A 20386-nucleotide genomic window follows, 5' to 3' on the forward strand; every position below is an offset into this window, starting at 1 on the left:
ACACACTCCAAGTATTGCCAGATACACGCCCCGCCCCCACCGCCCCAAGGTCCGCCTTCATTGGTTGCTCTGCCCCGGGGGGCGGGACAGTGGCACACGAGCCAATCCGGTTTCTTCAGCGCCGCTCCGCGGCCGCCATTTTGTGTGCGGGCGCGCCGCCATGTTTGTTGAGGGCGGCCATCTTGCACCCCCCTGCGCCCCCTCCCCGCGGGACCAGCGCTGGGGAACCCCCCAAACCCCAAACCCGCTCCTGCCCCACCCCCGGGGCCCCAGGGCCGAGCCCACCCCCAGCCCAGGGGCGTCGGTGCTGCTGTTGTTGAGTTTTCCTCTCCTTTTCCTCCTCCTTTATAAAGTGCGGTTTGTATATACTGACCTTACAAAAGCAGGTTAAAACCTCAGGCCAGGCCCCCCCCCCGTGAGCTGGGGCTGCCCCGTCCCAGCCCAGGCCCTTCCAGTGTTCGGTGTGCAGGTGGCAGGTGACATCCTGCACCAGTGACACCTTCACCAGGGACATCCTTCATCGGCCCCAGGGGGACAGGCTGTGGGGACATGAGTCCAGTGCAAGGAGACAGGGCGGGGCTCAGTCACTCCCCTCCCCAGAGGGAGTCCCCAGCGTGGGGGACCTTCCGGACTCGGAGTGTGGCACCGCGGTGGCCGAGGATGTGGTGGCCGAGGACATGGCCCTAAGGACGTGCTGGCCGGGGACATGGCCCTGAGGACATGGTGGCCAAGGACATGGCCCCATGGCTCAGTTGACGGTGCCATTCTGGCCCCCTCCCTCTGCGCTCTCAGTCCCGGTGTCGGGGGTCCCAGCTCCGCTCAGCCCCTGCAGCCCGACAGCACCTGTAGGGAAGGGAGGGAGTGACAGGTCAGGAGCCATGGCAGCACAGCGTGACCTGCCACGTGCTGGCCTGGCCTCTGGACTCTCCTGCCACTGGCACCAGGGGCCTGACCCAGCACATCCCCAAGCAGCACAACGGGTCAGTCCTGTCCCCCCACCCCTAAGAAGGCACTGGCACCCAGCTGGCAGCAGCACCGGTGCCAGGGTCCCTGGCTTGGCAAAGGTCACCCCAGCCCCACACGTCTCCCCAAATGTCTCCCACGTTTGCTGCCAGCACGCAGAGCTGCTCCCATCACCCCTCCGGGCCCCAGCGTGGCCATGGCTGGGCTGGGCTGGGCTGGGCAGGGTGGTTCTGCCAGGCTGGGGGCTCTGCCCCCCAGGAGGGCACAGCAGGCAGACACAGCCCTTGCTCTGGGGCAGCAGCAGCAGCAGCAGAAGCGGGACAGTGGCCCTGCCCAATGTCCTACCATGAGGGTCCCCCCGCGAGCGTGGCCGCAGCCAGCCCGGTCACAACAGGGTGATCACAACTGGGGCCATCTGCAAAGACACTTCGGCTTTAGCCCAGGCTGGCACTGGCCACGGGGCTCCCCGTGCCCCCAGCACTGTGTGGGCCCCCTCAGTCCTCGGCCCCACTCACGGTAGTGGACGTGGATGGGCCACACCATGATGCAGCAGAGCGTGGCCACGGCAGCCACGGCGATGCCGCCGGTCACCAGCACCATCACCCAGCGGTAGAAGCCGACGCAGGCGGAGCAGCACAGCTCAGTCCTGGGGGGACAGGCAGGGACAGGGCTGGGGGACAGCGGTCCCATGTCCTGGGAGTCAGGACTGGCTCACACTGGGATGTGAGGGAAAGGAGAGAGGGTGGCAACCCAGACACTGAGATCCCCAGAGCACAGCTTGGGCTCTTGTCCAGGGCCAGGAGGGAATGCGAGGAAGGGTTTAAGACAAATCAGAACTGGAGAACCGAAGGCTCCAGGGAGACCTCAGACCTTCGGGTACTTCTGGTATTCTCTCTCCAGGAGAGCTGGAGAGGGACTTTGGGAAAGGGTCTGGAGGGACAGGACAAGAGGGAATGGCTTCCCACTGCCAGAGGCCAGGGTGAGATGGGAGACTGGGAAAGAATTCCTGGCTGTGAGGGTGGGGAGGCCCTGGCACAGGTTGCCCAGAGCAGCTGTGGCTGCCCCATCCCTAGAAGTGTCCAAGGCCAGGCTGGACGGGGCTTGGAGCAACCTGGGCTAGTGGAAGGTGTCCCTGCCCATGGCAGGGGGTGGAACAAGATGAGCTCTTAGATCTCTTCCAAGCCAAACCATCCTGTGACTCTAAAAATCAGAGCTGTTTCCCACCCGTGCCTGTTGCTCCAACCCTGGGATATTTGCTCCTGGCCCCCAGGCAATGGGGGGGTGTCCCTGCCCCACAGAGACACTCACGGGCAGGGGTGCAGGTTCTGGATCAACATCACAGCCAGGCCATTGGCCATCTTGTCCGTGAAGCTCATGGCACCATAGACGAACGCGCTGCTGTGCTGCAGGAGGAGAGGGAACCTCAGCGGGTGCCGTGCTGAGCTGAGCCGTGCCACACAACCCCGCACAGCCGGAGCCTTGTGCCCTCTCATGGGCAGAGCCCACACTGCAGCACAGCCCAGCACAGGCTCACTGCTGCCATCCCCGGTCCATCCCCCGCAGGAGCAGCCCTACCGTGTTGGTGCCGATGAGATCCGCTGTCATGGACAGGGAGGTGACCAGGATGGTGGCAGAGCCAGCCCCCAGCAGCACGGCTGCTCCGTAGACCTCAGCTCCCATCGGCTTGGCCAGAGTCACCCAGGAGGCGAAGGCCAGGACCACCAGGATGCCCACGAAGTAGGTCAGCTGGGACAGAGAGGGGCAGAGGGACAAGGGGGAGTTCAGACACCAGTTTGGCACCACGGGCAAGCAGAGAGGGCACAGGGGCCAGCAGTACCCAGGACCTACGAGGGACAGCCCTGGCTCTGTCCCAGCTGGATTTAAACAAGGAGCCCCCAAGAGCACCACCTTGCCATGGTCTGGGCTGTTCTGCAGCCAGAGAGCTGAGCCCTGGGGAGAGCTGTGGGCACAGTGTCCCTGAGTTCAGGGGACACTCCACTGGCACCCAGCAGCATGAAGGGGACAAAGTGGGGGGGCAGCTCCCTCCTGCTGGCACTGCAGACCCTGTGCCCACCTGGGGTGGTGCAGCCAGACCCCCCTCGGCCCATCTCAGGCACCTCAGGGCTCTCCAGCCTGGTCAGGGCTGCACAGCACAGGGTGGCTGTGGACCAGCACCGCCTTCCCCAGCCTCAGGATGTGCAGGACAGGCCCTCATCCCCACACCTGCCCACCACCCCCAGTCCCAACGGGACCCACAGTGCAGTGGAGGGTTGCTGGCAGAGGGTACATGAGGGGTCCCTGCTCTCCAGCTCAGAGGTGCTGGGTGCTCTGCCCACAGCCAGGATCTGGCCCCTGCTGGGGTCTAACTCCAGCCTCTCCAGTGCCCCCAGACTCACATTCCGACCGATCCACTTGTTCACAGGCTTCATGAGGAAGGAAGAGAGGAACCCGCTGACATACATGACCAGGGGGATGGTGGCGATGTATTTCTGCAAGAGACAGGGAGGAGATGATCTCTGGGCACCAGGACCCTGCCCAGGCGCCCCCAGACCTGCCCTGTGCCTACCTTGGGGAGCATCAGTGAGTTGGTCAAGTACATGGCGATGTAGGTCTGGGACAGGTTGACGATGAGGCGGGTGAACATGTAGAGCACTGCCACCTGTGAGGGGACAGGGACGCCCCGCTCAGCCCATGGGGAGGCACCTTCCCTGCCCACCTGTCACAGAACTGTGCCCACCCAGAAGGGCACAGCCCCTCTGACAGGTTGGGTGCCCAGTACAGCCCCTCTCTCCACCCTCCACATCCCCAGTGCCCAGGCAGGCAGCCCCCTGGGCCAGGTGAGCCCTGCCCAGCTGTACCTGGTAGAAGGAGGGCTCCAGCAGCCAGTCCTTCCAGAGCAGCAGCGGGCGTGGGGGGCTCGGGGGCTCCTTGTGCAGCAGGGGCGTGATCTCCTCCAGGTCGGGCAGCACACCCGGTGGGTACGGCTTCTCCTTGGTGCCCAGGTGGAAGATGAGGGAGGACACGGCCCCCAGCCCCACCACGATGAGGGCCAGGTTCTGGTGAAGCAGAGGGGGTGAGCACAGCAGGGGAGGTGGCCCATCATCAGCCCCCCAGCAGTCTGGAGGGTAAGGAGGGGTTCCCAAAACCCCAGGGAGGGCTCAGTGTGGCCCTTGCCCAGTGCAGTCAGGGAGGTGAGGGCACTGCCCTCTTGCCCCTGGCAGCACCTCCCCAGCTGAGCAGTGGGAAGAGGGAACCCCAGAGACTGTTCCCTGCCGCTCACCCGAAACACAGGGACATCCTGGGGGCCCAAGTGCTCCATGTGGTCGGGCTGGTCTGTCTGGAAGTTGAGCAGGAGCCAGGTCAGGCCGTACACAGTGATGTTGGCCATGACGGTGAAGGCATACCTGAGTGGGAAGGGAACCTCAGGGGGATGTGGAGGGACAAGCATGGGGACAGAACAGTGGGACATCTCAGCCCATTGCTGTGCTACAGCCTCTGCACCCCGGTGGCGTGGCTGAGGGGACACCTCCAAGGACATGAGGCAGCTGCCCAGGCATCAGCCTTACTGGTGCCACTCCCAGCATGCCCAGTCCAACCCTCAGGGCACGACTGGGAGGAAACCAAGATCCCTCTGGGTCAGCCTGTCACCTTCCAGGCACAGCTCACCTCTGCCCCAAGGATGTCATGAGCTACCTGAGCTGGTGCCCCCAGAGCTGGACCCCGGGGTTATCCCAGTGCTGCCCCACATCCTCCCTGCTCACCCTGTGGGACAAAGAGCCCATCCCACATCCTGATCCTGCCTGAGGAGTGGTTCCATGCAGGGAGCCAGATGCATTGCCCACCTGGCCCTGTGGACATCCCATCTCTGGGTCAGCCCCCACAGCCATGCCCAGCTCTCCCCAAGGGCACCCAGGGGGGCACAGTCCCTGCCCTGTGAGCACCAGTCCCAAAGGAGAAGTGTCCCATGGGCTGTGTCACCAACATCCCTGGCATCAAGACAGTCCCTCCTGGCACCAAAGGGTTTGAGCCACCAACCAAGGACATCAGTGTCCCTTGGCACATCCCACAGGACCCCCTTGGGGCCCAGCCCTGGTCCTGCCATGCTGAGGACTCTGATGTGCCACAGCACCCAGGGACCTCCTGTCACACAGCAGTGGGACCTGGGGTGGGCAGGGTGGCTCCCCCAGACCCAGGGGACCCCCAGGTGTGTCCGTGCTCACCTGAAAGCCGTGAGCTCCACCTTCTCATGGTCACTGCTCACCAGCTCGGGGATGAGGGCCAGGTGGGACACCTGCGTGGCTGCCCAGCCAAACTGGAAGATGACGATGAAGGGGAGGTAGTAGATGAAGGCTGCCCACTGTGGAGTGCCATCCCTGCAGGCCAGGCAGGGGCTGAACACGAAGGGGAAGGACACGAGGACGCAGGTGGTGCCTGAGGAGAGAGTGGAGCAGTGAGAGGCTGCACATCCAAGACATGGCCAGAGTGCCACTGTCCCACCCCAGGACAGGTTCCACCCCAGAGCTGGGGAGGGAGGTGGGCCCCTTTCCCCAGCCAGGTGACACTGGTAGAGCCTCAGACACCCCCTGAATCCTGCACAAGGAATGTTTTCCCCCTGTCACACCCAGCACGGACAGTCACTCCCCAGTCAAGGTCCCTCCCCAGCACAGCACCACTCTGTCCCCTCAGAACACCAGGACAGCCCCTCACTGTCACACCCACAGCCACCAAGAGTGTCTCAGGTGCAGATAACCAGCCCAGGGACACCCCTCCCTGCTGCCTGCCTGTGGTGATACAGCCCCCGAGGGCCAGGAGGGCTCCGGGTGTCCCACGGGCACAGGCAGCCCGGCTGTCCCCACGTCCCCTCTCCCCCGGGGCTGGCACAGGGAGCCACACTCACGGATGTCACCCACAGTGTGACGGGTGACGCTGAGCCACGGGGGCTCCGAGCCATGGGAAGGCCCTGCTGAGTCAGGGACAGCAGAGCCAGGCTCCTCCTCCTGCTGCAGCGGGACAGCACAGGGACGCTGCGTGGGGACGCTGCCTGTGGGGACCCTGAGTGGGGACCCTGAGTGGGGCAGGCAGGTGGCCTGGCCCTTCCCAAAGTTATGGAGCTGATCTGCCAAGTGGCTCCATGGCCCCTCTGACCCTGATGCAGAGCCAGCTCCATGCCCTGTCCCATGTGTCCCTAGCCACACTGGGTGCTGCTGAAGGGCCATGGGAACCTCTTCCTACAGCTGAGGGGAACCTGCAGCCACTTTGCCAGGTCCCCAAGGTCCCCTCTCCAAGGGACTTTGTAAGACCCTCCTCTTTCTCACGAGTGATGCCTCTTCCTCTCACCCACAAAGGGCAGTTCCTCCTCCTCACTCCCACACAGCAATGCAGGGCCAGGGTAAAGAGGTTCTCCCAGCCCAGCTCCATCCACCCCAGCAGGGCCCGGGGGGGAGCTGGGTGCTCACAGCCAGCTTTGGTGCTCCAGGAGCTCCCAAAGGATGGGGGACTCGGGCACATGTGGTGCCTCTGCCCCAGACGAGGCACAGGCACAGGAAGGTCCAAGAAGGTTCAAACCAGCCCAGCCCTTGGATGGGGCTGTTGGTTTTAACTGAGCTCAGCTGGGAGACGGGGGGGGGGGGGTTCCAGGGCCCTGCAGGGTCAGGCTCTGCAGCTCCCCAAGGGCTGTGTGGGTCATGCCCGTGCTCTCAGAGGAGCACTGGGGCAGGAGCTGTCGGTCCTCAGCTGCTGCAGCTTCCACGGCCACCCCTGTGCCCACCCACGAGCCACTGCCACCAGCACACACGCACAGGACTGTCACCCCCTCCTCTTTGTGGCCCCCCAGGACACACAGAGCCCACTGCTGGGTCACCCCCGTGGCCACCCCACAGAACCGTGCCCCTCTGGCATGGGGCTGCACCCCAACACCCCCAGTCTGCCCAGGTGAGGCTGCACTGTGAGTCAGAGGGGCCTGGGGGACCCCCTCCTCTCCCAACAGGGGCCATGGGAGCCCCACGAGACCCCCCTGCCCATCCCTGAGAGCAGACAGTGCTAGGCTCTCATCTCCAGCCCCGCGGGGCAGGACCACGGGAATGCCAGGCACGGGCATCTGCGGCAGGAAGCCGGACCCCACAAAAGAGGCGCCGAGCAGGCGGGGACCGACGGCGGGGACACCCCGCACCGCGGCGGGGAGATGCCTCCGATAGCAACTCGTGGTGTCTCCCCCGCCCCGAGGCTGCGGTTTCACAACGTTTCCTCCGATCTCAGCACGGGTTTGCCACCGGACGAGACACCCCCGCTCGCACACAACATCCCCGCCGCAGCGTGACCGAGGGAGCCGGGCGGCCCCGGTCTCGGCGGCTTTGCCGGCACCGCCGGTCACCCCGTGGGCAGCCGAGGCGGATGGAGCTCCCACCTGGGGAATAACCCACGCTCTGGCCTGGGAAACAGCTCCATCCCTGCTCCAGCCTCCATCCCTGCTTTCAGTTTCCATCCCTGCTCTCAGTTTCCATCCCTGCTCCAGCCTGCCCCGGGCTGCGCAGGGTGCTCTGCTCCCAGGATTGGGGTGCTGGGGGTGGCCACAGCCCCCCGGCAAGGCCTGAGTCAGGACTTCCCCTCTGTGCTTCCTGGGCAGCAGTCAGCAGGACGGGGGTGGGGGCACAGCTCCGGAATACTTCCCTTAATCTGGGGCACCGATCTGGCTGACAGGGGTAAAGCTGCTCCCCCAACACCCTCCCTGACTCCTCAAGCGAACTCCAGGGAGCTCCCTTGGCCGCCTTATCAGGCTGCCCGTTGGGTTGCACAAAGCGGTTGGTCAAGATAAATTTGGGATCAAGATAAGAGGACCCACACTGCAACCGTCCTCCCTCTGCACGGGTCTGTTCCGGGCGAGCTGGTGCTGTGCCTTACTGAGAATGGCCATTTCTTCCACTAACTGACCTGTCCTCAGGCTCCTGCACCGGTCACAGCAACAAAGACCCCTCTCCAGGCCACCCTGTCCCCTCAGAGAGGGACCAAGGACACCTCTCCAGGCCACGCTGTCCCCTCAGAGAGGGACCCCGACACACGGGTCCCCACCAGCCCCTGCACTCAGTTGTATTTTTTGGCCCCAGGGCAGGAGACAAGACAAGACCCTGCCAGTAATTCCTGTGAGCCGGTGCCTCCTGTGCATCTCACGGGCTGGACCCCCACTGCCAGCCCATGGGGTGCCCACCCCAGCACAGCCAAGGGCCCCGTGCCCCAGGGCCATCCCTGGGGACACAGAGAGCTGTCCAGGAAACACCTGGGCTCCTGGGCAAGCCCAGGTTTTACTGTCAGTCCTGTTTTTGCTCTGAGGGCTGAGCACATGACTCTCACCCCAACTCGCTGCCACCCACATGGGCACGGCCCAAGGGACAGCGAGTGGCCCCACAGGGGCCGCAGCCCCCCCTGGGGTGGGACGTGGACACCACAGTGCCCCTTCCCCATCCAGGCTCAGCCATCTGTGCCTGGGGAATGCCAGAGCATCCCGCTGTCCCCCTACACATGGAGGAGCCCCATCCCACCTCACTGCCATGGGGGATTGTGGGGATGCTGTCCCTCCACACCAGAAAGGCACCTTCTGGGCTGCCCCCTCCTCACAGGGCACCCCAGACCCATCTGCTCCCACACAGGGCACTGCTGCTGCACCAGGGCCCCCTCACCCTCCACACAGGGCACCCTGGAAAGATCCAGGGCAGCCCCCCTTCCATGGGGGGGAGCTGTTCCCTTCCACCCCAGGGCACCCAATTCTGCTCATCCCTGAGGCTGCCCTTCTCCAGCCAGGGGGGACCCTGCCCTCACCTCACTGACACATGGGCTGTTCCCTCTCCAGGCAGGGGGCTTCCCAGCTGCCCTGGGGCCAACTCCCACCCCAGACAGGCTCCCTCAGGGCTACTCATCTTCAGGGAGGCTCCCTGGTTCCTCCCCCCCTCCAGAGTATCCCCAAGGCTGAACACCCTTGGTCTTGTTCCTCCACTCCAAGGCACCATAGAAAGGTACCCTGGGACTGATCCTGCACCCCAGAAAGGCTCTCTCATCTGCACCCATGGCTCTCCAGCAGAGCCCCCCAGGGCCAACCCTCTCTACTCAGCATCCCCCAGCAAAGGGCCCCAGGTGTCCCCCACCCCGGGCACCCCAGAAAGGTTCCCTCTGGGCCATTCCTCTCTACTTAAGAGTATCTCAGAAAGGCTCCCTCAGGTGTCCTCCACCACAGAGCACCCCGGGGCCATCCCTCTTCACTCAGAGCCCCCCAGAAAGACTCCCTCTGGGCCATTCCTCTCCACTCAGAGGATCCCAGAAAGGCTCCTCTGGCTGTCTCCCAACAAATGAACCCCAAAACACCCCCCCCAGGGCCACCCATCTCCACCCAGGGCATCCCAGAAAGCCTCTGGGGCCATCCCTCTCCACTTAGGGCATCCCTCAGATGTCCCCCAACTGACACCTCAGAAAGGCACCCCTGGAGCCACCCATCTCCAGCCAGGGCACCTTGGATAGCCACCCTCAGTCCACTTGCCCAGGGCACCCCAAAAAGGCTCCCCTGGGGCCATTGCTTTCCACTTAGAGCATCTCAGAAAGGCTCCCCTGGATGTCCCCCAACACAGACACCCCAGAAAGGCTTCCCAGGTCACCCCCATCCACCCTGGACACCCCAGAAAGGTTCTCCTGGAGGCATTCCTTTCCACTGAGAGCATCCCAGAAAGGCTCCCCTGGATGTCCCTCAATCCAGACACCCTAGAAAGGCTCCCCGGGGCCACCCCTTTCCACCCAGGGCACCTCAGTAGAGTGTTCCCCACTCAAGGCACCCCAGCAAAGCCTCCCAAAGGTCACCTCTCTCCACCCCAGGCACCCCACTCTCCACTTGGAGAATCCCAGAAAGACTCCTCTGGATGCTCCCTAACAAAGACACTCCAAAGCACTTGCCCGAGGGCCACCCACCTCCACCCAGGGCACTCCAGAAACACTTCCCTGGGGCCATCCCTTTTCCACTGAGAGCACCCTAGAAAGCTTCCACTGGGTCACCTCCACTCAGAGCACCCCAGAAAGGCTCTGCTGGACGTCCCCCAACCCAGACACCCCAGAAAGGCTCTGCTGGGCGTCCCCCAACCCAGACACCCCAGAAAGGCTCTGCTGGACGTCCCCCAACCCAGACACCCCAGAAAGGCTTCCCGGCTCACCCCCCTCCACCCAGGGCACCCCACAAAGGTTCTCCCGGGGCCACCCCCCGTCCACTCTGCACCCACTCTGCTCCCCTCGGTCCCCGCCGTCCTCTGCACCCACCAGGGGCCAGATGCCCCTTCTCCTCCCCGTGTCCCCCGGTCCCGCACGGCCCCCGCACCCACCGGCCAGGTGCCAGCCCTTCCTCCTCCCGCAGCGGCCGCAGCCGCGGGCCCGGTCGGCCTCGAAGCCGAGCAGGGGCGTGCAGAGCCCGTCGGCCGCCTGGCCGGCCAGGAGCAGCGCCCCGGCGCCGCCGTGCCCGTAGCCCAGCACGGCGTGCAGGAAGGGCAGCAGGTACGTGAACCACAGCGCCGAGCAGGCGTCGTTCAGGAAGTGCCCGCACGCGAAGCTGAGCCGAGCCCGCAGCGGCAGCGCCGGCCCCGCGCCCTGCGGCGGCTCCGCCATGGCCCGGGACGGCCCGGGAAGCACCGCGGGACGGGCCCGCCGGGAGCGGATGGGCGGGAGGGAGGACTGGGAGGGACTGGGAGGGACCGGGCGGGGGACGGGGACCCCCTCCCGCCCCGTGCGGAGCCGCCTCTTGGGCGGGGAAGGGGTGGGGGGGATGATGCCGGGGCGGGGGGGGGGGGACATGGGAGAGGGGGGGCTCCCAGTTTGACCAGTGCTGTGCCAACGCTGCTCCCAGTCACACCAGTGCTGTCCATGACGATCCCAGTCACACCAGTACCCCCATACTGCTCCCAGTCACACCAGTGCTGTCCGTAATGGTCCCAGTCACACCAGTCCCCCCATGCTGCTCCCAGTCACACCACTGCTGTTCATACTGCTCCCAGTCAGCCAGTCCCCCCATGCTGCTCCCAGTCACACCACTGCTGTTCATACTGCTCCCAGTCACGCCAGTGCTGTCCATGACGATCCCAGTCACACCAGTACCCCCATACTGCTCCCAGTCACACCACTGCTGTTCATACTGCTCCCAGTCACGCCAGTCCCCCCATGCTGCTCCCAGTCACACCACTGCTGTTCATACTGCTCCCAGTCACGCCAGTGCTGCTCATAACACTCCGTGACCCCAATATCCCCACAGTTCTCCCAGTGACCACGGTACCACCCCCACACTACTCCTGGTCACACCAGTGCTGCCCATGACAGTCCCAAGTCACACCAGTGCTGCCCCCACACTTCTCCCAGTGACTCCAGTATTACCCCCCCACACTGCTCCCAGTGATCCCAGTACTGCCTATAACAATCTCGGTGATCCCAGTATTACCCCCACATTATTCCCAGTCACCCCAGTACTGCCCATAACAGTCCAGTCACCCCCAGAACCACCACACCACTCTGAGTCATCCATCCCAGGATGGTTCATAACGATCCCAGTCACCCCAGTACCTACACAAGGGGAGGTCCCAGTCACCCCAGTATCCCCACACTGCTCCCAGTCGCCCAGCACTGCCCATAACAGTCCCAGTCACCCCAGTACCCACCCATGCAGGGGGTCCCCAGGACACCAGTAGTCACACCAGAATCTCAGTGACTCCAGTACTCCCCCCACAGTGCTACCAGTAATCCCGGTACAGCCCATAATGGTCCCAGTCACCCCATTACCCACACAAGAGGAGCTCCCAGTTACTCCAGTACCTCCACACTGCTCCCAGTGACCCCAGTACCTACCCAAGCAGGGGTCCCAATGATGCCAGTAGTCACCTCAGAGTTCTAGTGACCCCAGTGCACCACAACGCTGCTCCCAGTAACCCCAGTATCCCAGTATGCACCCGAATGGAGTGTGTCAGACTACAGGGGTGACAGTACAGGGGCTCAGTGTGCTGTTGCTGGTGGGCACTGGAACCAGTGGGGGGGTACTGGGGTCACTGGGATGCTGGGGTGACTACTGAAGCCATGGGGACCCCCTGCTTGGGTGAGTACTGGGGTCACTGGGAATGATGTGAGGGTACTGAGGTAACTGGGACCTTCTGGGCAATAGGGTGTTATGGGCAGTACTGGGGGGACTGGGAGCAGTGTGGAGGGAGTACTGGGGTCACTGGGACTCTGGGGTGGCTACTGGAGTCACAGGACCCCGCCCCTTGGGTGAATACTGGTGTCACTGGAAGCAGTGTGGGAACACTGAGGCAAATGAGACCCCCTTTTGAGTAGGTACTGGGGTGACTGGGACCAGTATGAGCAGTACTGGGGTCACTGGGAACCTCTTTGAGAGGAGTACTGGGATCACTGGGACTCTGGGCTGACTTACAGGCATCGTGGGGATACCCAACTGAGCGAATACTGGGGTGACTGGGAGCAGCCTGGAGGTCCTGGGGTGACTGGGATCTCCTCTTGTGTAGGTAATGGAGTGACTGGGAACAGTACCAGGGCTGTACTGGGGTAACTGGGAGCAGTGTGGGGGGAGTACTGGGTTCACTGAGACTCTGGGGTGGCTACTGGTGTCATGGACACCCCCTGCTTGGCACTGGGGTCACCGGGAGCGGTGAGGCACCACTGGGACCCCAGAGGTGAGTGCTGAGGCCACTGAGGTCACCCGTGGGATACTGGGGCTGCTGGGAAAGGGTAACTGGGGTCTCTAGATAAGCCCTGAGGTGGGCACTGGGGTTACTGGGAGCACTGGGAGGTCACTGGGGATCACTGGAATAAGGTCGGGGGCCACTGGAGGTGGGACTTCGCGGCGCCGTTGCCCCTTTAAGGCGTCGCCCAGGGCTAGTCGGTGCCGTTACCCCTTTAAGGCTCCGCCCTCCCCACAGCACTTCCTCGTCCCCGCGCCCGTTGCTGATTGGTCGGGGGGGGAGGGTCCCGCCGCGCGCGCGCGCCGCGCGGGACGGCCCCGCTCCCCTTTCCGCCGCTTCTGCATGACGTCACCGACCCCCGGCCAATCCACGCGAGGCAGCGCTGGGCGGGCCGGCGGCGCGGGGCCAATCGGGAGCGGCGGCGGCCGAAGCCTCATTTGCATAATAATAGAGGGGCGTGACCAGGACGAGCGGCGGCGGCGGGTCCGGGAGGGGGCGATGAGGGGGGGGGTGTCTGTGAGGGGCTGGGGGGGGTCTGTGAGGGGCTGGGGGGGATCTTTGTGGGGGAGACCCCAAGGGGGCTGCGGGGGGGCCGGTGGGGAAGGCACCCGGGGTCGCGGCGGGCGTGGGGGTCTTACTGAGGAGAGCCCGGGGGGGAGCTGAGGTGGGACCCCGAGAAGGCGGGGGGCGTCCGGTGAGGGGGGACTGGGGAGGGCGGGGTGTTGTGGGGATGAAACTGTTTGGGGTCCCCAGGGGGCTGAGAGGGCCCAGAGGGAGGAGCGCGGGGAGGGGGTGAGGGGGCTGAGGTGGGACCCCGGGGGGAGAGAGGGTCCTGCGGGGGGCTCTGGGGATCGCGGGGAGAGGGAGGTTACGGGGATGAGCCCTTTGGGGCCTGCGGTGGGATCCCGGGGGGGGTCAGTGGGAGGGGGCTGGAGCTCCGGGGGGCAGGGAGCTCCCCTGGGGGGGCCAGTTAGGGGCTGGCTGGGGAGGAGATGCCATTGAGGGGGGGGGAGTCCTGTGTTTTCCCTGCGGAGGGGAAGGGGGCTTCAGCAGGGGGGAGACTAGTGAGGGATCGCTGATCTTTTCCCCCTGGAGCACCCACAGCCCCCTGCCCCCGTGGCACGGTGCCAGCTGGGCTCTGTCCCGCAGGGTGCTGACCGAGGGGTGCAGTGAGACCCCCACCCATGGCCCACAGCGCCAAGCAGCCGCCCACCGCCGTGCTGTAAGTGCCACCCTGCTGCCCCTTCCTCCTGTCACCCCATCCCCCTGTCCTGTGTCAGTGTCCCTGGGAAAGAGTGGCAGAAGACCTTTTCAAACCTTGGCTGTGGTCTGCATGCGCTGGGGAAGGGATTGTCCCGCTCTGCCCTGACCTGGGGCAGCCTCACCTCGAGTCCTGGGGGCTGTTTGGAGGCCACAGTGTCAGAGGGATCTGAAGCTGTTGGAGAGTGTCCAGAGGAGGGACAGGGAGCTGGGGAAGGGTCTGAGGAGCAGCTGAGGGCACTCGGCTGGTTCAGCTGGAGCAGAGGAGACTGAGGGGAGACTCCTCGGGGGCTGCAGCTCCTGCCGAGGGGAGGCGGAGGGGCAGGGACTGAGCTCTGCTCTGGGACCAGGGACAGGACCCAGGGAAGGGCTGGAGCTGTGCCAGGGGGTTGGGATGGATCTCAGGGAAAGGTTCTTCCCCCAGAGGGTGCTGGGGCACTGCCCAGGCTCCCCAGGGCAGTGGGCACGGCCCCAAGGCTGCCAGAGCTCCAGGAGCGTTTGGACAACGCTCTGAGGGACAGGGTGGGATTGTTGGGGTGTCTGTACAGGGCCAGGAGTTGGACTGGATGATCCCTGTGGGTCCCTCCCAGCTCAGGAGATTCTGGGATTCTGTGACTCTAAGCATCTCGGGAGATCAGGACCAGTGTGGGCTGAATTCCCCTGGGATTTGTGCTGTCCTGAGCTGGCCTTGGCCCTCCTGGCACAGATGGGGAAGCGCCTTGGAGGTGGATTCCAGAGGAAGAATCTTGCCTGAAATAACTTTACTTTTTAAAACATCCTTAGGCATGAGAGGAATCCAGATCACAGGAAGGGGGGGCAAAGATCTGTCTGGCCCTGGAGGGTGTTGGTGTGTTCCTGGCTGGGCTGGATGATGCTGTGGGCATCACTGGCAATATTGCTGGTGGACCTCATAAAGCCCAAGGCTGGCAGGTCCCTGCACAGCCTTGGGGGGTTCTTTTCCCCCAGAAGGTGGGAGAAGAGGTGGTCTCACACCTTCCCGTGGGGTTTTGTGGGCTGCATGGCACTGGCTGAGCTCTGATCCCAGTGGGAGGAACTTGTGCTGGGCACCCACTGTATCCACGAGGACTGGTGCAGTGATGGGCAGTGTCCTGGGGACTCATGGAAGGGGCCCCCCTAAATTAACTGCACGGGTGGCTTGGACAGGTGATAAGTGGGTAGCAGTGGGTTGGGATCTCTGGGAAGTTTGGGTTTACTCCAGGTACATGATATGGCAAACACAAGGGGAATTCCAGGGTGGATCCTGAGTGGGTCAGGATTGCTGTGTCTTCTGGTACACTTGTGTTTGGTACACTGTGTCTTCTGTCCTTGCTGGGGCTTGTGCTTGGCCCTGGGCTGGTTCCCAGGTCTGGGGAGCTGGATGGAACCCAAGCAGGCACTGATTGATGACACTTTGGAGCCCTTTGTGGCTCCTCCAACATGGTGGGGACATTTCCAGCAGAGCAGGAGCTGCCTTGGGGTGTGAGTGGACAGGGGCTGTGGGACAGAGCCGGCTGGAGGAGGGGCTGGGGGGCCCCAGGGTGATGCTGTGGCAGGACAGGGAGGCTCTACCCAAGGCAGGTGCAGATCCCTAAAGCCACAGCAGTGATCTGGAGAGCGGGGCTGGAGCTGCTCGGGGTGTTGGGGTGGTGTCCCAGGCAGCAGGAACCTGCCGGGGCGGTTGTGGCCAGAGCGGGTCGGGCCGACGCCCTGCCCTCACCCTTTGCCTCCAGGGCTCCTTGGGTGTGGGTGATGCTTCCAGGTGGTGCTCCTGGAGCCAGGATCCGAAACCCTGCAGCTCCTTCTCCCTTGCAGAGGAGGATCAGCAGGTTTCTGCCCCTTGGGACTCCCCACCGAGGTGTGTCCTGGGCCCAGGTGACAGGCAGGGGCTGCCACTGACATGATGGCATTGCTGTTACCTGCCCCCAAGAGTAGCACTAACCCTCTTCCAAATGTCCCTGACAGGTCCCAGGGCTGCCACTGGACCTCAGGGCAGCTTTAGTGTGCCTAGGGCTGCCTTTCTCAGCCAGTGCTGGGCTCTGCTCCGGCCCCATCATTCCACCGTAGCCTCCCCTCATGGGAACAGGGGCTCCAGGCCCAGTGCCAGGTTTGGGGCTGTGAGGGAATTTGGGAGGATCTGGTGGGAACAAGGCTGTGCTGCCAGGGGATGTGTCGCCGTTGGCCCCAGCGGTGTCCCAGCCCTCCCTGACGGTGCTCTCTGGCTGCAGACATGCCACGGGCAAGGCTCAGCATGGGAACTTTCTGGTGGCCATCAAGCAGGAGAAGGGAGAGTCGGCACGGATGGGTGGTGAGAAGCCACACGGCGAGGAGGAGGTGAGCCCTGGTGCCCATGTCCCTGCCCACAGGGTTCGAGGTGTGGGGCTGTCCCTGTCCCTCCACTGGGCAATGGGCCGAGGAATCTCCCAGACCTTCCCTGGAGGGCCAGGGGGCCTGGGCGGGTCTGGGCCCTGCTCCCGTGTCCCGGTGGCACCGTGTGCTCTGACCCCTCTGTCCCTTCCCCCCGGGTGCCAGCCAGTGAAGAAGAGGGGCTGGCCCAAGGGCAAGAAGAGGAAGAAGATCCTCCCCAACGGCCCCAAAGCCCCCGTGACGGGCTACGTGCGCTTCCTGAACGAGCGGCGCGAGCAGATCCGCACCCAGCACCCCGACCTGCCCTTCCCGGAGATCACCAAGATGCTGGGAGCGGAGTGGAGCAAACTGCAGCTCTCAGAGAAGCAGGTACGGCCCCCTGGGAGAGACCCCCAGGCTGCAGCCCAAACCCCTTGGCTCCCTGCAGGGCTGGAGCTGGTCCCAGTGCTGGGCTGGGAGGGTTGGGAGCCTGGGGCTGGGCCAGGCTGAGGCCCCTCTGTGACCGCAGCGGTACCTGGACGAGGCGGAGCGGGAGAAGCAGCAGTACATGAAGGAGCTGCGGGAATACCAGCAGTCAGAGGCCTACAAGATGTGCACGGAGAAGATCCAGGAGAAGAAGATCAAAAAAGGTGGGTTGTGAGAGCAGGGGCTGCTGGGATCTGGCCAGGCACTGCCAGAGCCTTAGGGGATGGGGTCTGGCTGCCAGGGTGACTCCCTTCCTTCCTACCTTGCAGAGGACGCAGGTTCTGCGGCTGTGAACACCCTGCTCAACGGGCACAAGGTAAGGCCCCAGTTTGTCTGCCTGTGTGGGGGAACTAAGGCACTGCTGGGCTCAGTCCAGGGAGCTGGGCTGGCTGCATGGGTGGGTGGGCAGAGGGAGGCTCAGGGATGTGAATCCCAGGTTCCTGGAGTGGCAGGAGGCAGTGTAGCCATCCTCCCTCCCCACCTGCCTGGGCAGGGCCATCCCTCACTCCCATCCTGGTGCCCCCCATCTACCAAGCCCCAAGGGGTTGGGGTCCCCTCTGGGGGCCTCAGCCCTGCCTGAGCCCTCCCTCCCATCCTTCAGGCTGGCGAGTGCAGCGACACCTTCTCCACTTTCGATGTGCCCATCTTCACTGAGGAGTTCTTGGACCAAAACAAAGGTGAGGGGCTGCCAGATCCGGGCTGTGGAAGGTCCCTGGAAAGGCTGGATGGAGGGACCAGCCTGGAGCCTGGGCATTGGTGGCACTGAGCCTCTTGGAAGAGCTGTGGCTTGGGGACGGGATTGGGCTGAGGTGGGGTTGGGGTCCATCCCACTGACGCGGCGCTGTCCCGGCAGCCCGGGAGGCTGAGCTGCGGCGCCTGCGGAAGATGAACACGGAGTTCGAGGAGCAGAATGCCATCCTGCAGAAGCACACGGAGAGCATGAACTGCGCCAAGGAGAAGCTGGAGCAGGAGCTGGCGCAGGAGGAGCGGCAGACCCTGGCCCTGCAGCAGCAGCTCCAGTCGGTGCGGCAGGCCCTGACCGCCAGCTTCTCCTCCCTGCCCATCCCCGGTGAGTTGGGGGCAGCCACGGGGCTCCCCAGTGCCAGGGCTCAGTGCTGGTGCAGTGGGGCAACGTGGGACCCACCCTGGCTGCTGGAACCCCTGCCTGGGCAGAGGGGCACCATAGGGCCTCCTCAGCTTTGGGGACCCCTGCTCAGGCCGAGTGGCACTGTGGGATTCCCCATCCCAGGTGAAGGGGCACTGTGGGGCAGTGGGATGGTGGCAAGTGCCCATCTGATGCTGGGCTGGGATCCTGCAGCACTCAGGGGACTCCCTGGGGAGCCCAGGGATGTGACAGCCAGCTGGCTCCCCTGTCCTGGGGCAGGGCAGGCTGGGAGCCATCCTCTGGAGCCACACTCACAGCTGTGCCCCAAATTGGCCCAAATCCACGTGCTCCAGGATTTGTGCCAGTGCAGGCTCTGTCCCGCAGCAGGAGATGGCACTGGCTGCTGAGGTCCCTTCCCCAGTCACCAGTGCATGGTCAGGGCTGGGTGGGGACCTGCTCACCAGGCTGTCACCTCCCAGGCACTGGGGAGACCCCCACGCTGAGCACCCTGGACTTCTACATGGCCAAACTGCACAGTGCCATCGAGAGCAACCCCCTGCAGCACGAGCCGCTGGTGCTGCGTGTCAAGGAGATCCTGTCCCGGATCGCCAGGTGAGCACAGGGCTGGGAACACAGGGCAGGGGGGTGATGGGAGCTGAGCAAGGAGGGAGTGGAGGAATGGGCTCAGAGCTGCTCGGGGGAGCTGTGGGAGAGGGAAGCCCCATCCCTGAGTTCAGAGGTTATCCCCACATTCAAAGACATGGAGCTGCTGGAGAGAGTCCAGAGGAGGCCACGGAGGTGCTCCAAGGGCTGGAGCCCCTCTGCTCTGGAGCCAGGCTGGGAGAGCTGGGGGGGTTCACCTGGAGAAGAGAAGGCTCCAGGGAGACCTGAGAGCCCTTTCTAGTGCCTAAAGGGGCTCCAGGAGAGCTGGAGAGGGACTGGGGACAAGGGATGGAGGGACGAAATGGGGGGGAATGGCTTCCCAGTGCCAGAGGGCAGGGTAAGATGGGAGATTGGGAAGAAATTCTTGGTTGTGAGGGTGGGGAGGCCCTGGCACAGGTTTTCCAGAGCAGCTGTGGCTGCCCCATCCCTGGAAGTGTCCAAGACCAGGCTGGATGGGGCTTGGAGCAACCTGGGCTAGTGGAAGGTGTCCCTGCCCATGGCAGGGGGTGGAACAAGATGGGCTTTAATGTCCCTTCCAACCCAAACCATTCTGGGATTCTGTGACTCAGCTGTGCTTTCCTCCCTCCTCAGTGAACACTTGTGAGAGGACCAGTCCCTCTGGAGCCTGGGGCTGGCTGGACCCTGTCCCTGTCCCTTGGAGCTCACGCAAGGGACAGTCTCTGCCGGGGGTCCTGCTGCTTCCCCCCCCTCGCACCTTCAGCGTGAGCCGGGACCCCCCAGCCCAGAGTGCCCGACCCTGCGGCTGCACCGGCTCCAGACACCTTCGGGGGAGAGGTGGTGGCAGAGCTGAGAGCCCATCCAGTGTGCTGCTGGGTGAGGGGTCACTGGTGGTGTGAGCACCCCCCACTCTCCCATGAGCCCCCCAGCTCCGCCTCGCTCAACCAGGGGCTCCCCAAAGCCTGATGGGGAGGTGCTGGCGGGTTCTGGCCTGGAGTGAACCCGACTCTTCCAGGGTGACCTGGGGCTGTGGTGCTGGGGGGGCAGCAGGGGATGACCAGGAGTCCCTGGGGAGGCAGTGAAGTGACCGGGAGTCCCTGGAGCTTGGCACTGCCTCCCAGCCCCAGACCAGCCCGGGAACCCCTTGGTCCCATCCCGCAGTGGGGCTGGGGGCAGCTCCTTCCCCCTGCCTCTGCCTTTATTTAATCATCCCCATGGGTGCCTTCAACCACTGTCCCTGTCACCTTGCCTGGCCCCTCCCCTGACCAGGCAGGGAGCTCCTGAAGGCAAGAAACTGCTTCCTGCTGGAGGGGAGCTGGGACAGACCCCTTCCTGCAGTGGAGACCCCTGGGCTGGGGGGAGCTGGGACTTACCCCTTCCCATGGCAGAGCTGGGACTGACTCTCTCCCATGGTGGGGACCCCTGTGCCAGGGGAGCTGGGACTGACCCCTTCCCGCAGTGGGGACCCCGGGTGTGCTGCATTGGCTTTCAGCTCCTGCTCCTGCCCCCTGCCTGAGCCCCCCTGCTCTTTTGGGACCACTGTGCTGGCAGCCACATCTGGCCGTGCTGTGCCGGGGTCGGTGTCCCCGGGGCTGCCTGTCACTAATCTCAGACTGTGTAATTAGAGAGTGTCTTATTTTCTTACTTAGAACTATATGGGCCTGGCCCTGGCTCTAACAGGGGGCTGGGGTGCTTCCCCCCACCTTGCCTGCCAGGCCTGTGCTCTGTAGCTGCATCTCTGGTTTGCCATCTCCTGGTGCTGCTGGGCTTGGGCTGGAGATGGGAGCAAATAAACGTGGGAGAAAACCACTCTGGTCTCTTGTGTGTTCATGCTCAGAGGGGACTCTGGAGCTGATCCTGGATCTATTCCCGGAGGTGCTGCAGTAGGTCAGTGCCCAGCCAGGGAGGG

General features: G+C 64.2%; 2 protein-coding genes across 2 annotated transcripts; one reads left to right on the top strand and one right to left on the bottom strand.

Annotated features, from left to right (window-relative positions):
• Positions 1–316: 316 nt before the first annotated feature.
• MFSD12 (major facilitator superfamily domain containing 12) lies at positions 317–10653 on the bottom strand. The gene is made up of 10 exons (XM_027742234.2): positions 10311–10653; positions 5184–5394; positions 4244–4367; positions 3822–4019; positions 3530–3622; positions 3360–3452; positions 2539–2709; positions 2272–2366; positions 1479–1609; positions 317–843 (listed from the first exon to the last, which is right to left on the bottom strand). The coding sequence occupies exons 1-10, from the start codon at positions 10588–10590 to the stop codon at positions 749–751; spliced, it is 1491 nt and encodes a 496-aa protein (XP_027598035.1). The 5' UTR covers positions 10591–10653; the 3' UTR covers positions 317–748.
• A 2367-nt stretch (positions 10654–13020) lies between these two features.
• Positions 13021–20286, top strand: HMG20B (high mobility group 20B). Its single transcript, XM_027742227.2, has 10 exons — positions 13021–13145; positions 13812–13884; positions 16148–16253; positions 16452–16655; positions 16795–16915; positions 17021–17067; positions 17353–17428; positions 17605–17820; positions 18336–18468; positions 19111–20286. Exons 2-10 carry the CDS (start codon positions 13847–13849, stop codon positions 19121–19123), a joined length of 954 nt encoding a protein of 317 aa, XP_027598028.1. The 5' UTR covers positions 13021–13145; positions 13812–13846; the 3' UTR covers positions 19124–20286.
• The last annotated feature ends 100 nt before the right edge of the window (positions 20287–20386 follow it).

Source organism: Pipra filicauda, unplaced genomic scaffold, assembly GCF_003945595.2.
Source record: "Pipra filicauda isolate LSUMZ 115617 unplaced genomic scaffold, ASM394559v2 scaffold467_size714961_pilon, whole genome shotgun sequence".
In the NCBI taxonomy this organism is placed as follows: Eukaryota; Metazoa; Chordata; class Aves; order Passeriformes; family Pipridae; genus Pipra; species Pipra filicauda.